This window comes from Hemitrygon akajei, chromosome 25, assembly GCF_048418815.1.
Source record: "Hemitrygon akajei chromosome 25, sHemAka1.3, whole genome shotgun sequence".
Classification (NCBI taxonomy): Eukaryota; Metazoa; Chordata; class Chondrichthyes; order Myliobatiformes; family Dasyatidae; genus Hemitrygon; species Hemitrygon akajei.
In genome coordinates this window covers 18,339,824-18,358,041 of record NC_133148.1, presented here as the reverse complement: position 1 = coordinate 18,358,041, position 18,218 = coordinate 18,339,824, and the positions used below count along the sequence as shown (strand labels likewise).

General features: G+C 43.8%; 1 protein-coding gene across 1 annotated transcript; it reads left to right on the top strand.

The window, feature by feature from the left end:
* Positions 1-3,506: 3,506 nt before the first annotated feature.
* Positions 3,507-7,874, top strand: LOC140716242 (uncharacterized; the record flags this gene model as incomplete). The annotated part of the gene is made up of 1 exon (XM_073028853.1): positions 3,507-7,874. A coding segment is annotated over one exon (981 nt), but the record flags the coding sequence as incomplete, so codon positions are not given.
* Between the last annotated feature and the right edge of the window lie 10,344 nt (positions 7,875-18,218).

Genomic DNA, 18,218 nt, shown 5'->3' with positions numbered 1-18,218 from the left:
ACATTGTTTTGTTTTTACTGTGTACTGTACCAGCAGTTTATGGTTGAAATGACAATAAACTTGACTTACCTTGAAGTGTGTGGTTTGAGCAGAACAACAGCAGAGAATGCAATTACATGCATGAAATCAGTTTTTTCCAGACATGGTGTACCTGATGAAGTTTTCACAGACAATGGTCCACAATTCAATGGTGAATGTATGAGACAGCTTGCTCATCAGTGGGGCTTTGTTCAGACATCTAGTCCATTTTTCCCTCAGTCCAATGGATTGGTTGAGAAGTCGGTAGGAATGATCAAGAAACTGATGCACAAAGCAAAAGATAGTGGAGGTGATTTTTATAAAGCTTTGTTAGCCTATCGCAGTACTCCACTTGAATGCGGATTTTCACCTGCTCAGTTCTTGATGGGACGCCGTTTGAGATCCAATCTGCCAATAGATGAGAACCTTTTGAGAACAGAGGGAGGTGAACGAGTGAAAAGATGGAAAGATGAACACAAAGCAAAGCAGAAAACATACTTTGACAGATGTTCTCGTCCATTACCTGAACTGCACCAAGGAGATGAAGTGAGGACACAAGACAAAATGAACACAGAAAGCTACAGTACTCAAAGTACAACCCAGATCAGACATGGTCCAAACAGAACAAGGAGAAGTGTTAAGAAGAAATCGCAAAGACCTCAAGAAAGTGTCAACTTCAGAGTTTCAGTTAACTGATGCAGATCAGGCAAAACATGAAAATGACAACGAAACACAGGTACTGTGGGAACCACTTAGAAGGTCTACTTGTGTTCGTAACAGACAGACATACTTTATTGATCCCAAGGGAAACTGGGTTTCGTTACAGTCACACCAACCAAGAATAGTGTAGAAATATAGCAATATAAAACCCATAAACAATTAAATAATAATAAGTAAATTATGCCAACTGGAAATAAGTCCAGGATCAGCCTATTGGCTCAGGGTGTCTGACACTCCGAGGGAGGAGATGTAAAGTTTGATGGCCACAGGCAGGAATGACTTCCTATGACGCTCATTGTTGCATCTTGGTGGAATGAGTCTCTGGCTGAATGTACTCCTGTTCCTAACCAGTGCATTATGGAGTGGATGGGAGACATTGTCCAAGATGGCATGCAACTTGGACAGCATCCTCTTTTCAGACACCACCGTCAGAGAGTCCAGTTCCATCCCCACAACATCACTGGCCTTACGAATGAGTTTGTTGATTCTGTTGGTGTCCGCTACCCTCAGCCTGCTGCCCCAGCACACAACAGCAAACATGATAGCACTGGCCACCACAGACTCGTAGAACATCCTCAGCATCGTCCGGCAGATGTTAAAGGACCTCAGTCTCCTCAGGAAGTAGAGATGGCTCTGATCCCCAGAGAGACTGATAGAGACATGTTAAATTATACATTTGTTTTGATTAATGTTGCTAATTGCTTTTCTTTTTACGGAGAGGAAGATGTGGTGATATGTGTCACATGTAAGAATGTGTTTGGACAGAGGTCAGAGCATGCACAGAAATAACAGAATGATCGAGAAACTTGTATGGTGAAAACGTGGTTGCTGTTTGCTGTTGCAAATAAAAGTTCCAGTTCTATTCTTCCAGAATATGTTTCATTATTGTTAAACCGCTGTACATATAAATAACACAACAGTTGTCACATGCATTTTAGTACACCTAGGCACTAGTGCAATGAAAATCATTTGTAGTAGCATCACAGGCACATAGCATCAAAAACAAAACATTCAAAAGCATACATTTTGCAACGTAAATTATACATTTTACCACAACTGTGAGCAGAGAGGGAAACAAGCGCTGGAACGACTGTTTGCAGTTGTTAAATTTCTGATTTTTGCCAACATCGGATTGATTGATGGGCCGAAGGGCGGTGACTTGCAAGACTCTGTCCATATTGCTTGGACATACCCGTGTCCTGTGAACCTATTGTTAATGATTACTCAAACCTGAGGCTCTTTGAAAGGTCAAAGGCCAGGAGGTCAGCCAGGGTTAGGAAGCCCCCGCTGAGGCGCCGCGCATGCGTCCTCCTACCCACACGTCAAAGTCGGCTGTCAGTGCCCTGACGTCGCTGGCTGTCCCTTATTTTGGTGGACTGTTATTCAGAAATGTCAACAACACAATTATTCACTGCAAGACCCTTTGTTTTAATACGAGAGGTTGAATTAACCTTCATAATGAATACTTTCCCGACCTCGCAATTGGCGATGCAGGATTCCTTTACGCTCAAATGGCCAGCTGCGGATGATGGACGTGCTTCCTGACCAATAACTCTTGGGGGATGGCTTCCCTCGCCCGCTCGATCGTTCACCAATCACAGGGCGCAGGAAGACTTGACTTCCTGCCGCTGGGCGGAACTTCCTGCGTTGGTCCGCTGTCTTTTGTCCGAGTTTGTAAACAAAATCAAATCGAAGTTTCTTTGATGTATAAATATAAAGTTTGTGGAGGGACGTGTTAATCTTTGTGAGTATTGGTGTGAATTTACATATTATGTGTAAGGAGGGCGGTGGGCGCCGGGCGCCGTAAGCCGAGATTGCGGGGTAGACCCAGGACAAGTTTCTGAACGGGGTGTGGGTGAAGTTGGAGATTCAGTCCCGCAACAAGCAGGAAGGAACCAGTGAGGGGGATGTGAGATGGTTAAGATCCTGAAAGGCGGGTAGGGGAGCCATTCAACACAAGAGGAGTTGGAATTGGCCAAAGCAGAATGGAGGGGAGATTTCCATCAAGGGACCCGTGTGAGGATGTGCACGTACTCCACCTGTTGAGAGGGATGAGGGGTGGGGGATCTTATGAAACCTACTGGATACCGAGAGTGGATATGGAGAGGATGTACCATTAGTTGGAGAGTCTAGGATCAGAGTGCACAGTCTCAGAATAGGATGTCACTTTAGGACAGAGATGAGGAGGAATTTCTTCAGTCAGAGGGAAGTGAATCTTGAACTTATTGCCACAGAGAGCTGTGGAGGCCAAGTTATGAAGGCAGAGATTGATTAGTAATGCGGTTATGGGGAGAAGGCAGGAGAATTGGGTTGGATTAATATCCAATGTGATTGAATGGTGGAACAGACTCGAAGGGCTGAATAACCTGATTCTTCTCCGCTGTGTTATGGTCAGGAGTAGAATAGGCTCCCAGTGGTGAAGATGTGGCTAGAATGTGTTTAAACAGGTGGATTGGGGAATGGTGCACATGCTTGAAGCAGCAGAGCAAAGGGTGCAAAAATGTCTGTTAAAGGATTGTTCTGAACTTTTATCCTGTAATATAAAGTGATCATTTGTGTAAACTCCTTTGATAGGATTGTAGAAGTGGATTTGCAAAGGTGGGATCGCAAAGTTAGCATTTTATTAGGAGTCACTCGACTCATCAGGATCTGTGGATTACCAGCCTCTCAACGTGGAAAGAAAATTGTTTGTCTGTGCAATCGTGGGAAAACGTTTCAGAGGTTATCGAGACTGAGCCCTGATCAGTGAGAATTTCCAGGTGCAGTAACTATGGAATAAACTTCAACCAGTAACACAGCCTGAAAGGTTGGTTCACGGCGCAGGGAGGCTGCAAGAGTGTTGTATTTGTGGACAAGGATTCGGCCATTCTTCCAGACTGGAGGAACGCCAGGAACAACTCTGCAGTACGGAAATACCCTACAAGTGCGGGGACTGTGGGAAGCGCTTCAATTACCCATCTCAGCTGGAAACTCATAGGCGCACTCACACCGGGGAGAGGCCGTTCCCATGCTCTGTGTGTGGAAAGGGTTTCACGCTGTCTTCCGCCTTGCTGACACACCAGAGCGTGCACAGTGGGGATAACATGTTTGAGTGCTGCGTGTGCAGGAAGGGGTTCATGCATGCCTCGCACCTCTTCCAGCACCAGTACACCCACACAGACGAGAGACCGTTCCATTGCCCCGACTGTGGCAAGAGATTCAAGAACTCCGGCGATGTGAAGGTGCACCGGCGGATCCACGTGGGGGACAGGCCCTTTGGCTGCTCCCACTGCGGCCGAAGGTTCAGCCAGTCGTCCAACCTGCTGCGGCACCAGAGGGTCCACACCAAGGAGCGGCCCTTCACTTGCTCTGTTTGCAGCCGTGGCTTTGCCCAGTCCTCTAACCTGCTCACCCACCTGCGCGTCCACACCAGCGAGCGCCCCTTCACCTGCATCGAGTGCGGCCGGGGCTTCACCCGCTCCTCCAACCTCGTCAGCCACCAGCGGGTCCACACCGACGAGCGGCCCTACCGGTGTGACAGCTGCAGCAAGAGCTTTAAGAGGCCGGAGGACCTGCTGAGGCACCAGCGGGTGCACACAGACGAGCGCCCCTTCCGCTGCCCGCTCTGCACCAAGCGGTTCCGCCACTCCTCCAGCTTGGTGAAGCACCAGCAGGTCCACACCGGCAAACGGCCTTTCACCTGCTCCAGGTGTGGGAAGGGCTTCGCCTACTCCTCCAGCCTACTGAGGCATCAGCGGGTCCACATGTGACTCCACCAGCCACCCTGTCACCCTCCTTCCGCCAGTGTAGAACTGCCTGGCAGTGCCCGAGACCCAGATTTGGTCACAGCCCTTGGTATGGAGTTCGCTCTGTGGCTGGATTTGCATTCCACCCACCAGTCACCCCCAGTGTCCCACAGATGTGCTGGTGGACTGGTTAATTGTCCAGTGCAAATTGCCCCTGTCGTGTTGGTAAATCTGGGGTAGAGGAAAATTTTAAAAATATATAATTAATACAGCACTGGTGTGTAAATGGGTGGTTGATGGTGAGCACGGAGTCAGTGAGACAAAGGGCCTGTCTCCCTGCTGTAAAGATCAGTGATGGATTCAGTAAATGAACCCCTCAAGGGCTGCTGACAGAACATGCCCCTCTGCTGCCTGTTGAGGAGTACCTAGCTGGTCCATTCATACCCTCCGTCTGATAGACCTGTGGGGGTCTGGCGGGGGTCTTGTTGCTGGTAACGGACACTGTCAATAGCCAATACAGTCTGACCATAAAAATGTAAATTGAATCAATCCTTTCTAAATATCAGTCACTGTTTTGGTTTGGACCTCATGGTGGTGCGTCATTAACCGGTGTTGGAATCATGGGTCCTGATCGTTCCTGGTAGAGGGTCTCGGCACAAAATGTTGACTGCTTATTCGGCTCCGTAGGAGCTGCCTGACCTGCTGAGGTCCTCCAGGATTTTGTGTGTGTTGTTCTGGAGTTCCAGCATCTGCAGAATGTCTTGTGTTTATGGATTAATGCTGAGAGGGAAAGATTTATACAGGACCCGAGGGACGACTTCACGCAGAGGGTGAATGACATTTAAAGGACATTTGGATAAGTATACATAATTTATCCAATTTTGGATGTTCCTCCTGTATTTTGTGTGTATTTCTCTGGATTTGCAGGAATCTCAGGCCATGCTCTATGAATTTATGCATTTTAAGGAGTTTCTTCATTTTTTCTAAAATATATTTATTTTGTATTCTTAATCTCCTGTACAACAAAGTGTCTGGCCCAGGAGTCAAACTGGTGAACCTTCAATGCACTCTATGCACTGAGCACATGACCTTTCTTGGGTCAGGAAATCAGACACAGTAGGCAGGACTCCCGTACTCGTCCCATTGCAGTAAAGAGCCAAAACCATTTGCCTCCAGTATCAACTTTGAATAAGTCATATACAAGGGCATCTGGGTTCTTCTAAGCAGCAGCACGTTTCAAGATCTTAGCATTTAAAAAATACTCTACTTTTCTCCTTTCCAGTCTTGATGAAGAGTCTTAGCCCAAAAATGTCATCTGTTTATTCCTCTCCAAAGACACTATTTGACCCGCTGAGTTCCTCCAGCAGTTTGTTAAACCACCTTTCCCTCTTTCCTGCCAAAGACGATCAGATGAAACTTTTCTGCATTGTGCACCACCTATTATTTCCATGCTACAAGCCCATAAATCTGCGTCCTCCTGTGTTCCACACTCCAGCTCCTAGCTTTATATCGTTGGTTAGATAATTGACCACATCCGACCCCAATTCAAATGGTTGAAGTGGATCGTGAACAGCTGGGTGTACATCACCGATTCCAAAGTGAAAATTCCTTATTTATTCCTTCTCTGTTAATGGCCATTAACCCATCCAGATTGTTAACAAGTTATCATATTTCACTTCACACACCGGTGATAATAAACCTGTGTAAAGCGCTGTAAGGGTTCACTACTAATGTAATGTTCACTGATTGTCTGTAGCAGCAGTGTTTGGGTTATAGCTGGAGATAACAGGACCGCGGATGCATGTTGGCCAATCAGGATTTTGTTGCCCTGTCTTGTGATTCTGGAAGCAGTTGCTTTCACGGGCTTTTGCCAGAGGGAGCGAGAAAGAGATGAAGGGAGAAGACGCAAGTGCAGAGATCCGGCAGACCGCCAGGGCAGGGTGGACTCTGAGCGGGGGTCCGAAGGTCAGCGACGCTCGGAGGCGACCGATGGTGGAAGCAGAACTACTGAGTGAGCTCCAACTTTGTGCATGGACTGTTTAATAAGATTGGCACCCTTTTTCTTTCATATTTTGTTTCTCTACTAACCATATCGTCAAAGTAAGAGTTATAAAGTTTAATCGCATATGGTGTACTGTTTGTTATTTCGGGGTACTGATTTGTAACGGGGAGACATCGCACAGCATCCACCCAAATGAGATTACTCACCCCCTAGATTAAGTTGCTAGGCAAAGCAAGGGTTACACCTGATTCTGATATTAGTGAATCGATCCATAGGACAAATGAGAAACTACAAACTACCTTCCCTCGATTCTCGAACCAGCCTCAGGTGTTCAGGTGAATACACCTTAAGATGAGTGTTTTTAGCTAAGTGACCCAGTCAGAGAGCACTGCAACATATGATTCTGCCCATCTAGTCTCTGCCTAGTCCCATCAACCTACAACTGGACCAGAGGCCTCATCCCCTTCCTATCCCTTTATTTCACCACATCTTGCTTACTTGTTGAACCTGCAACAGAACCCCCCCCCCCCCCCCGATCCACACTCTCAGCACGTTCTAGAGTAAAGGAGAGTCCCCTCATTTCCCCTTAAAAATTTCACCTTTCACTCTTAAACGATAGTTCTGGACCCGCCCAACTTCAGTAGAAAAAGCCTCATTGCATTTATACTATTCATACCCCTCTTAATTTTGTATGCCTCTATCAAGTCTCCCCTCAATCTAGTATCTTGGGAAAAGTTCTAATCTTCAACCTTTCCGTATAATTCAGATCCTCGAGTCCTGGCAGCATCCCTGTACATTTAGGTCCGCACTCTTTCAATCTTACTGATATCCTTTCTGTAATTAGGTGACTAGAACTGCACAGAATACTCCCGATTAGCCCTCACCAATGTCTTGTACAACTTCAACATGAATGATATTTCCTTCATTGTGAAACCAATCTCGGTCATTAAGGTGAATGCACTCATCTGATGATTGTGTTTAGCTTCTAAAGTACACTGGCAGGCTAAATGACCCAGTGGTGGCTAACACTGGGCCGTATCGTTTACCAGACTCCAGAAAAAAGACACTCCTGACTCGTGGCAGGAGATTATAATGTGATTGATGCCTGCATGGGAAGAAAGTGAGATGTCGGCATTTTTAAGTGTAAAGATGACTGACTGCATTTGTATAGATCTTTGAGCCCGGGCAGTTCAGGAGTCCACCTTGGGGTACACTTAGTGAAGGAGGAGTGCAGTAAAGGTTCACTGGACCAGTTCCAAAGTTTGCTGTGGGATGAGAAGTTATGTAAACTAGGCTTGTATTGCAATGACGTACTTGCTCGCTGTGTGTCAGTGATGCTGCAAAAAGCAAGTCTTCCAGTCTATCTGTGCGTACATGTACTTGTAAATAAACTCAACTTTGTCTTTGAATTAAGTATCTCACTGAAACTTACAAATGTCTCACAGGGTCGACGGGCTGGATGGCCAGGAGAACACTTTACCAGGTTGCTGAGTCTAAAACTAGGGGTCACGGTCTCAATGGGAATTGGTCACTAAAGGCAGAGATGAACTGAAATTTTGTTCATAGGGGTCTGGGGAGGGCGGTCAAGTCTCTGGAATCCTCTACCTTGTAGGGTTGTGGCGGTTCAACAGAGAACCAGATATATTTCTGGAAAGCAGCATCCAGCAAGGATACTTGCCCTCTGGGCACACTCTCTTCTCCCTACTGCCATCAGGGAGAAGACACAGGAGCCTTTAAATCCCACACCACCAGGTATAAGAACAATTCTTACCCTACAACCCTTAGGCTCCTGAACTGGTGTGGATAACTTACATCACCCTCTACTCTGAACTTACTCACAACCTACAGAATCACATTCAGGACTCCACAACTGATGTTACTAATTTTTAAAAAATTTCCACAATTTGTCTTCTTTTGCACATTGGTTGGTTGTCAGTCTTTATGTTTACATTCCCCCCCATAAAATCTATTGTATTTCTTTATTTTCTTGTAAGTGCCTGCAGATGTATCTCAAGGTAGTATATACTGACATGTATATGTCACTATATACTACCATGAGACGTGTACACTCTGATAATAAATTTACTCTGACAGACATGATTTCCAGCTTCTGCAGAATCTCCAGTCTCTAGATCACACCCATGAGGAATGGCATCTCCTCTTCTATTTAGCCACTTTGCAATATTCTGATCAAAGTTCAAAGTAAATTTCATTAGCAGAGAACATGTATGTCAGATATAACCCTGAGATTCATTTTCCTGCGAGCATACTCAGCAAATCTATACAAAGCAACTATAACAGGATCAATGAAAGATCAACCAGAGTGCAGAAGATAACAAACTGTGTAAATGTAGATATAAATAAAAAAACAATAAATAACAAGACCATTACAAGATAAAGAGTCCTTAAAGTGAGATCACTTGTTGTGGGAACATCTCATTGATGGGGCAAGTGAGTAGTTATGTCTTTTCGTTCTGGTGGTTGAAGGGTAGTAACTGTTCTTGAACCTGGTGGTGTGAGTCCTGAGGATGTTATACCTTCTACCTGATGGCAGTAGCGAGAAAGGAGCATGGCCTGGGTGGTGAGGATCTCTTTCCTACGTTAGTGTTTCATGTAGGTGTGCTCAATGGCTGAGAGGGTTTTACCCGTGATGTACTGGGCCAAATTCACTTCCTTTTGTAGGATTTATAAAAAGGCATTGGTGTTCCCATACCAGGCCATAACGCAGCCAGTCAATGTACTCTCCATTACACATCTATGTAAGTTTGTCAAAGTTTTTGATGTCATGCTGACTTCCCACGGACTCCTAAGGAAGTAGAGGTGCTGTTGTGCTTTCTTCACAGTTGCACTTGCTGCTGGGTCCAGGACAGGTCCTTGGAAATAGTAACAGCCAGGAATTTAAAGTTGCTAACATTCTCCCTCTTGTATGCTGATTGCTCACCACCTTTGAAACGGCCCACAACAGTGGTATCATCAGCAAACTCTGTAATTCACTGTCCCTGCCTATCAGAAGTGGCTGCCTTTCCTGTCAGACGTGTCTGTGATTCCTTCAGTACACTGCAACCTATTGTAACATGTCTGTATCACACTTCTTTGTGAACCTCTGACAGTCCCATTTAAAACTCATACGCACAACCACCCAGCCCTCTCTCCCTCCCTCCCCCTCTTTTGCCTCCTCCCTCCCTCCTTTCCTTCCTTCCCAGTGACGATAAAGGGTCTCTGATGTGATTTCTGTGAGCCTCTATTTCCTCACTTGCAGACCCCAGTCAGTTTGGGTTGGCAACAACATCTCCATGATTTACATCAGCACAGGTTTGCACTGTAAGGCTGTGTGCTTAGTCCTCTGCTGTACTCATTTTACATTTATGACTGTGGCTAAGCACAACTCCAATGCCATATTTAAATATTTAAATTTAAAGTTGCTGACAACGCCACGTCATTGGCGGAATCAATGGTGGTGACAAACCAGCAGATATGAGGGAGGTTGAAAATCTGGCTGAGTGGTGCCACAACAACCACCTCTCTCTCAGCAAGACTAAGGAGCTGATACTGACCTCAGGAGGAAGGGGGCAGAGGTCCATGAGCCAGTTCCCCTCAGGGGATCAGAAGTGGAAAGTGTCAGCGACTTTAAAGTCCTTGGTGTTATCATTGCAGAGGATCTGTACTGGGTCCGGCTATAAAAGTAACATCACAAAGAATGCACAGCACGGCTTCTACTTTCTCAGCAGTTTGCGAAGATTCATCCAGGACACTGTCTTCTCACTGCTTCCATCAGAAGGTTCAGGACTCACACCACCAGGTTCAGGAACACTTATTACCCCTCAACTGTTAGGCTCTTCAACCAGAGGGGACAACTTCATTCAACTTCACTTGCCCCATCATTGAAATTTGCTACAACCTAAGGACTCACTTTTCTTCATCTCATGTTCTCAATTTTTATTATTACTACTACTATAATGATTTATTTTGTATTTGCAGTTTGTTGTCATCCTGTTGGGGATGGTCTTTCTTGATTCTTTTGTGTTCCTTGTAACTACTGTGAATGCCCACAAGAAGATGAATCTCAGGGTTGTATACAGTGTCATATATGTACCTAGATAATAAATTACTTTGAACTTTGGAGATGGAAGAAGTTATGGAGAATTTACATGGGAAGTTCTGCAGACGCTGGAAGTCCAAAGGAACACAAAAAAATGCTGGAGGAACTTTTTAGGCAGGAACTACCGAAATGTTGTTTCAAGCCAAAATTCTTCTTTGTAACTGGAAAGGAAGGGGAAAGGTACAAAAAAAAGGGGAGGGGAAGGTGACAGTTAAAGCCAAGTGATGGGAAAGGTAAATGGCGGGAGAGGAAGGAATCTGATAGGAGAGGATGGTGGACCATGGAAGAAAGGGAAGAATGGGGGCTCCAGGGGAGTGATAGGCAGGCGAGACGAGGTAAGAGGCCAGAGTGGGGAATAGAAGAAGAGGGATGAAGGAGGGGGAAAAAAACTTAACCAGAAGGAGAAATCGATTTTCATGCCATAAGTTTGCAGGCTACCAGATGGAATAGTATGAGGTGTTGCTCCCCCATCATGAACCGGTGTGTCAAAATGAGAATGGGAATGGGAATTAAAATGATTCCCCCCCCCCCGAGAAATTGTGCTTTTGGCGATGAAGCAGAGGGGCTCAACACAAAGCCGTCCCCCAATTTACAGGGAATGAAGTAAAAGGACAGGGTGGGAAGAGGTATAGGTGAAATCGTTGTGAGGGTCTGTAGGTGTATAAAATATATCTGTCTCCAGAAAGGGGAGAGGGGTGTCGGAGGTGCCCTAAGTAAGTTTGAGGGCAGACTAGAAGTTGGTGGCAAAGTTGATTAAATTGACGGGCTCAGGATGGATACATGAAGCAGCACCAAAGCAGTCGTCAGTGTAGTGTAGACAGATTTGGGAAACGTAACGGAAGCTGGACTGTTCAGGTCGCGAAGGGAAAGGGAGGCACTGGGTTTGGAGGTGTAACTCAAATCGCCTCAAGTCACCTGGTGTCAGGTGATGACGTGCCTGTGCGCTCTGTATGACGTCAGTAGCATGCCGATGGGGCCGTTGCCCCTGGCAGCGAGGCGCGCTCCCGGCAGGTTCGGCCGACTCTTTGAAGTATCCGCACCCACAGGCGGACTTGCTCCGACATTAGACGCCGAGTCTCCCGCCGTCGTCGCCAGCCAGACTGCGCGTGCGTAATATTTCAGCCGGGGTGGCGACCGAGTGCGCACGCGTCAGGTGGCTGCCGACCTGACCGAGGAGATGAACCGGAAGGGGGCGTGACTTGCCCGTGTGATTGGCAGCGCGCTCGGTTGCCCCTGGCAACAGCACAGGGCTGAGCCCTGCGGCCCACGGTGGGTACCGAACTAACTTAGTACCATTTGCTTACATAATGCCTCTGCCCGTTCCTCTGCCATTCTAAGGAAACTCTTACACAATTCTGTGGTATTTGCCTCCGCCAACACCCCCGGCTGCGAACTCCAGACACCTACCACTGTGTAAAATAACAACATCCCCTCACCGCAGCTGCAAGCCCTCCGGGGTTTATTATTGTCACATGTACCGAGATACAGTGAAAAGCTTCTCTTCATAATCAGGTTTAATATCACCCGCATATGTCGTGGAATTTGTTAACTTTACGGTGGTAGTATAATGAAATACATGATAAATAAATGTTGAGAAAAAACAAGTTTCTTAAGGTTATGGCAGAGCAGCTGACAAGCCAAGTGGTGATGCATCTACACTGGGTGGTTTCTAAGATGCATTAATAACAATGGTAGGAGTTGACGGCCAGATGCCGAATTTCTTTTGCCTCCTGAGGAAGCAGAGGTGACGCGAGCTTTCTTGCTGTCATGACTGTGTTCAGTCCCCGGCGTTTGAATATCTCAATCTGGTGATGTGGGACATTAGGCTCCTGCAAATCAATGTAGTGAGAATCTGGAATTCACTGTTCTTCGTGTGGGTGAGATGACAATTCAGTGAATTTGAACACAGACAGGATAGACACGTGAGAGAGGACAAAAATGGGAAGAGAGTGGGTGGTGTTTTGGGGGGAACTGAGGAGGGGGTCAAGCCCAGCAAGTGCAGAATCATCTCCATTGTCAAAGGTCAAGTCACGGATCAAAGATATCATATTGACGGAACACCTGTCCCAACTGTGTCAGAAATGCCAGTGAAGAGCTTGGGCCGATGGTATGATGCTAAGCTTAAGGACACCAAGCAGTTTAAACAACTCAAAAAGGATACCATCATGTACATAGCTCGCATCAACAGGACCTGGCTGTCAGGAAAACTCAAGCTGTAGTGTTTCCAGTTCGGCATACTCCCAAGACTCATGTGGCCTTTAACAGTGTATGAAATCCCCATCAACAAGGTGGAAAAGCTTGAAGGAGTGATCAGCACACATGTGAAACAGTTGCTTGGACTTCCACGATGCTTAAGTCCTGTTGGACTGTACGGGAACGGCAAATTGGAATTACCAATTACAAGTCTTGTGGAAGAATACAAATGCACCAACGCAAGGTTGGTCATTACCCTCACTGAATCTGAAGATACTGTTATTCGAACAGTGGCCCCTCCCTTGTGGCAACGGGGAGGAAGTGGACCCCATCTGAAGCCGTTCAGAGTGCTAAGTCTGCTCTTCTCTTCAGGGATACGGTTGGCCAAGTCCAACTTGGGAGAGCTGGTCTCGGGCTCGTCCCAAAGGCTCCTCAATGGCACAAGGCAACATCAGTGCAGAAAAGATGGCTGGTGATGGAGGAGGTGAGGAGACAGGAGGAGGCAGAGTGACACGCCAGAGCCATTTCAATGGCCAAGCAGGGCCAATGGAATAATTGGGAGAGCCTGGAAAAGAGGAAACTCAGTTGGCGTGACATCTGGGAGATGGAGGGATCTCGGCTAAGTTTTGTCATTAGAGCCACTTATGACCTTCTACCCCCAGCCCAGAACCTGAACCAGTGGTGGGGAGAAGACCCCACCTGCACTCTTTGTGAATCACTAAGGCACATTTTAACAGGATGCACCACAAGCCTCAGCCAGGGGTGGTATACTTGGCGGCATAACCAAGTTCTCTGTCAGCTGGCATCAATCTTGGAACAGAAGCGAATGACCACAAATGCGCTCCCACAAACATTGGTAAGAAATGTTTCACATCACCCGATTTGTACCAGCAGGCCAACCTCCAGAGCACCATATAACATCAAAAGCAGTAAGCATTCTGCAGGTTGCTCGGGATTGGAAAATGGATGTGGACTTGGAGAAGAAGCTTGTGTTTCCCCCAGACATTGCGGCTACAACACTCCGGCCAGACATGGTCCTGTGGTCCACAACAGCCAATCTGACGTATGTTGTGGAATTGACAGTACCAATGGAAGATGGTGTTGAAAAAACTGATGAGAGGATAAAGACCAAGTACTCTGAACTGGCAACTGAAGCTGCCCAGAATGGCTGGAAGACCAAGATTTTCCCTGTAGAAGTGAGGTGCATGGGATCTATGGCTACATCTACGACCGGTCTATTGAAGAAAATGGGGGTGAGGGGTTATTCACTCCAACAAGCAATCAAGTCCTTGTCAAATGCAGCAGAAGAAAGCAGTGATTGGATTTGGATTAAAAGTAAAGACAACAACTGGGCTGCAAGATGAAGACAGGAGGGTATGGAACTGAGGGGGGTGTATCTGGATGCCAGGTAGCACCGTTGAGCCCTCTGGAGACGTCGTGGGCTTATCAATGAAACGTCAAAGAAGGAAGGTGCCCAGCTTGATGGGTTACCTACCCTCCTTGTCACCACTCCGAGCCCACTGCCAACATTGAGAGTGCTGACTTATCAAGGAATTGAAACATCGGCCTACTACCTCTACTGATATCATATCAGTGTTTGGCATCTTGAATGTAGAAGTACTTATCAATGAATATATACAGCTAGTGGCCACTTTATTAGGTATACCTGTACAACTGCTTTTTAATGCAAATATCTAATTAGCCAATCTCATGTGGTTAAGACGGTCAATTGTTGTTCAAATCAAACATCGGAGTGGGGAGGAAATGTGATCTAAGTGACTTTGACCATGGAATGAGTGTTGGTGTAAAATGGCGTGGTTTGAGTATCTCTAGAGTTCACAGAGAATGGGGTGAAAAACAAAAAACCACATCCAGTGAGAAAGGTTCAGAGGAGAATGGGCAGACTGCTTCAAACTGACAGGAAGGCGGGTGGTTGGCATCCGTTTGCCTCAAAGGACAATGGGGGATGATGATCATCATCACAAGCCTGGGCGGAAGGTATGGAGATCTTGAGATGTCCTTTAGTCAAGATCCTCCTCACTGCCTCACCAGTGTAGTCCAAAGGAAAGTTTACGAAGCACTACGTATGGCACCAGCTTGGCTGCAGGAGCTGCTGGAAGGATGTTCAGTGACGTCCAGCCACCTTAGGGACTCCACTCTGGATTTACTCCCATAGCTTTCATCTCTCCCAAGGCTGCCCACAAGGCAGTGGGGCTATTTACCCATGGTTGGAAGGTGGTGGTTACTCAAATAACTATGCTTTACATCAGAGGTGTTCAGAAGAGCACCTCTGAAGGCACAACATGTCAAACCTTTACATGGATGGGCGACAGCAGAAGAAGACCATAAACATACACGCGATAAAATTAGAAAGTGTGCAAGTGAATCTCTGGATAACATCTACATAAGCTTTTTCGTAAATTATTTTTTATTGAATTTTCAAAAAGGTTACATAGAGTAGAATAGAATAATATCAGTCCCCAACCCCTCCCCCCTAACATTAAAGTCTGTCCCGAGCCATATAGGCTCATCAGGCTGGTGCTTATTTCCGGTTTCCGTGGCGACTGAGAGTACGAGACTCTCCCCCGGATAGGACGCCAGTCTATCGTGAGGTTAACCCCCAGCATTTTTGCCGGTACCCATTTTCAGCTGGGTGGACTGGAGCAATGTGTGGTTAAGTGCCTTGCTCAACCCCCCTAACATATCCCTATCTAAAAAAAAGAAAGAAAATAGAAAGACTGCCTGGATATTGGAAGGCCCTCACATGCTCCATGGAATTCAAAATAGCTTTAATATATATATTTATTTCTTTCCCCAGATGACCAATAACTTTATCTTCGGAGCACCTATATATTTAATCCCATCTTTTGTAAATAAGGGCGCCAAATTTTCAGAAATATGTCATATTTATTTCTTAAATTATAAGTAATTTTTTCCAGTGGAATGCAGCTAAAAATTTCATTCTTCCAACGATCCATAGTTAAGTATAAATCCGATTTCCATGTAACTGCAATAGCCTTTTTGGCTACTGCCAATGCAATTTTTATAAATTCTTTCTGATATTTGCTCAATTTAGGTTTCGGTTTTATCCCTTCAATATCACCTAGTAAAAATAATATTGGGTTATGTGGAAGTTGCGTTCCAATAATTTGTTCCAATAAAACTCTTAAATTTATCCAAAAAGGTTGAATTTTAGCACAAGACCAAGTAGAGTGTAAAAAAGTACCAATTTCTTGATTACATCGAAAACATTGATCAAATAAATTTTGGTTTAATCTATCTATTTTTTGTGGTGTAATATATAATTGATGTAAAAATTGTATTGTACTAATCCAAGTCGGACATTTGTTGTATTTGTCATACTGTCAAAACATAATCTTGACCAACTTGTTTCATCAATTTTAATTTTCAAATCAGTTTCCCATTTTTGTCTTGACTTATGAATTCCTTGTTTAATTGTTGTTTTTGAATCAAATTATATGTACAAGAAGTAAATTTTTTAAATTTTCCTTTTTGTATTAAAGTTTCTATTTCATTAGGTTTCGGCATTAACATTGTTTGACCTAGTTTATCTCTTAAGTAAGCCCTTAACTGGAAATAACAGAAAAGAGTGTTATTTGATATTTTATATTTATTCTTTAATTGATCAAATGACATTAATATATCTCCTTCAAAACAGTCTCCTATATATCTAACCCCTTTTTGAAACCAGCTATATAAGAGTTGGTTATCCATTGTAAAAGGAATAAGTCTATTCTGAATTAGAGGTCTCTGTGCTAATAAAGATTTCTTTATCTCATCATCAACATTTGTCTTATTCCATAGATCAATCAAATGTTTTAATATAAGGGATTCTTTCTTTTCCCGAATCCATTTAGATTCCCATTTATATATAAAATCTTCTGGTGTATTTTCTCCTATTTAATCTAATTCTATTATAATCCATGCCAGTTTATCTTCATCAAAAAAAAGATGCAATAAATCTGTTGATTTGCTTTGTAATAATTCTTAAAGTTTGGTAATTGTAACCCTCCTAGGTCAAATTTCCATGTCAATCTTTCCAACGATATTCTTGACATCTTACCTTTCCAAAGGAACTTCCTCACACATTTATTTAACTCTTGAAAAAACTTGTGCGGTAGTTGTATTGGTAGTGTTTGGAATAAGTATTGTAATCTAGGAAATATATTCATTTTTACAGCATTGACTCTACCTACTAATGTTATTGTTAATATCATCCATTTATTAAGATCTTCTTGAATTTTTTTCAATAATGGCAAATAATTTAATTTATATAAATTCTTTATATCATTATCAACTCTTATACCTAAATACTTTAGTTACTAATCGACATTGACTATAATCTCCTTTAGTAAGGGGTAAAATTTCACTTTTATCCCAATTTATTTTATACCCTGATATTTTTCCATATTCTTCCAATCTAGAAGATAATTTACGCAACAAATACAATGGGTTTGTTAGATAAATCAGAACATCATCAGCAAATAGGTTAATCTTATATTCCTCCTGATTAACTCTGAAACCCATAATATCTGAGTCAGTTCTAATTAATTAATTCAGTTAATTAATGGTTCTATTGCCAATACAAATAAAGCAGGTGATAGTGGACAACCTTGTCTACTTGACCTTGTTAACTGAAATGATGTTGAAATTTGGTTGTTTGTCACTGCTTTAGCTTTGGGATTAGTATTTAAGGTTTTAATCCAATTTATAAAAGATACTCCTAATCCATATTTTTCCAATACCTTAAATAAAAAATCCCATTCCAATCTATCAAATGCTTTTTCTGCATCCAAAGCAATTGCCACACTCATTTCCTCCCTCTTTTGTGCCAGATGAATTATGCTAAGTAACCGAGTTACATTATCTGCCGATTGTCTGGTTTTAATAAATCCTGTTTGATCCATATGTATTAATTTTGGTAAATATTTAGATAATCTATTAGATAAAATCTTCGCTATTATTTTATAGTCCATGTTCAACAAAGAAATAGGCCTATATGATGTTGGCTTTAAAAGATCTCTATCTTTTTTTGGCAATACTATTCAACTTGCTGTCGAAAAAGATTCTGGAAGTTTATGTGTTCTTTCTGCTTGAAGTATTAACTGCATAAAAGGAGGAATTAATAAATCTTTAAACTTTTTATAAAATTCAGGCAGAAAACCATCTTCTGGAGATTTATTACTCTGAAGTGATCCTAGAGCTTCTTCGACCTCTTTTAATGTAAAAGGCATATCTAATCCCTTCTGTCCTTCCCAATTCAATTTTGGGAGAGTTATTTGTGATAAAAACCTTTCTATCTCAACAATATCATTTTGTGATTCTGATTGATTGATATAATTCAGAATAAAAACTTTTAAAAGTTTCATTAATTTCTAAAGGTTTATAAGTAATTTTATTTACACTTGTTCTAATTGCATTTATCGTTTTGGAAGCCTGG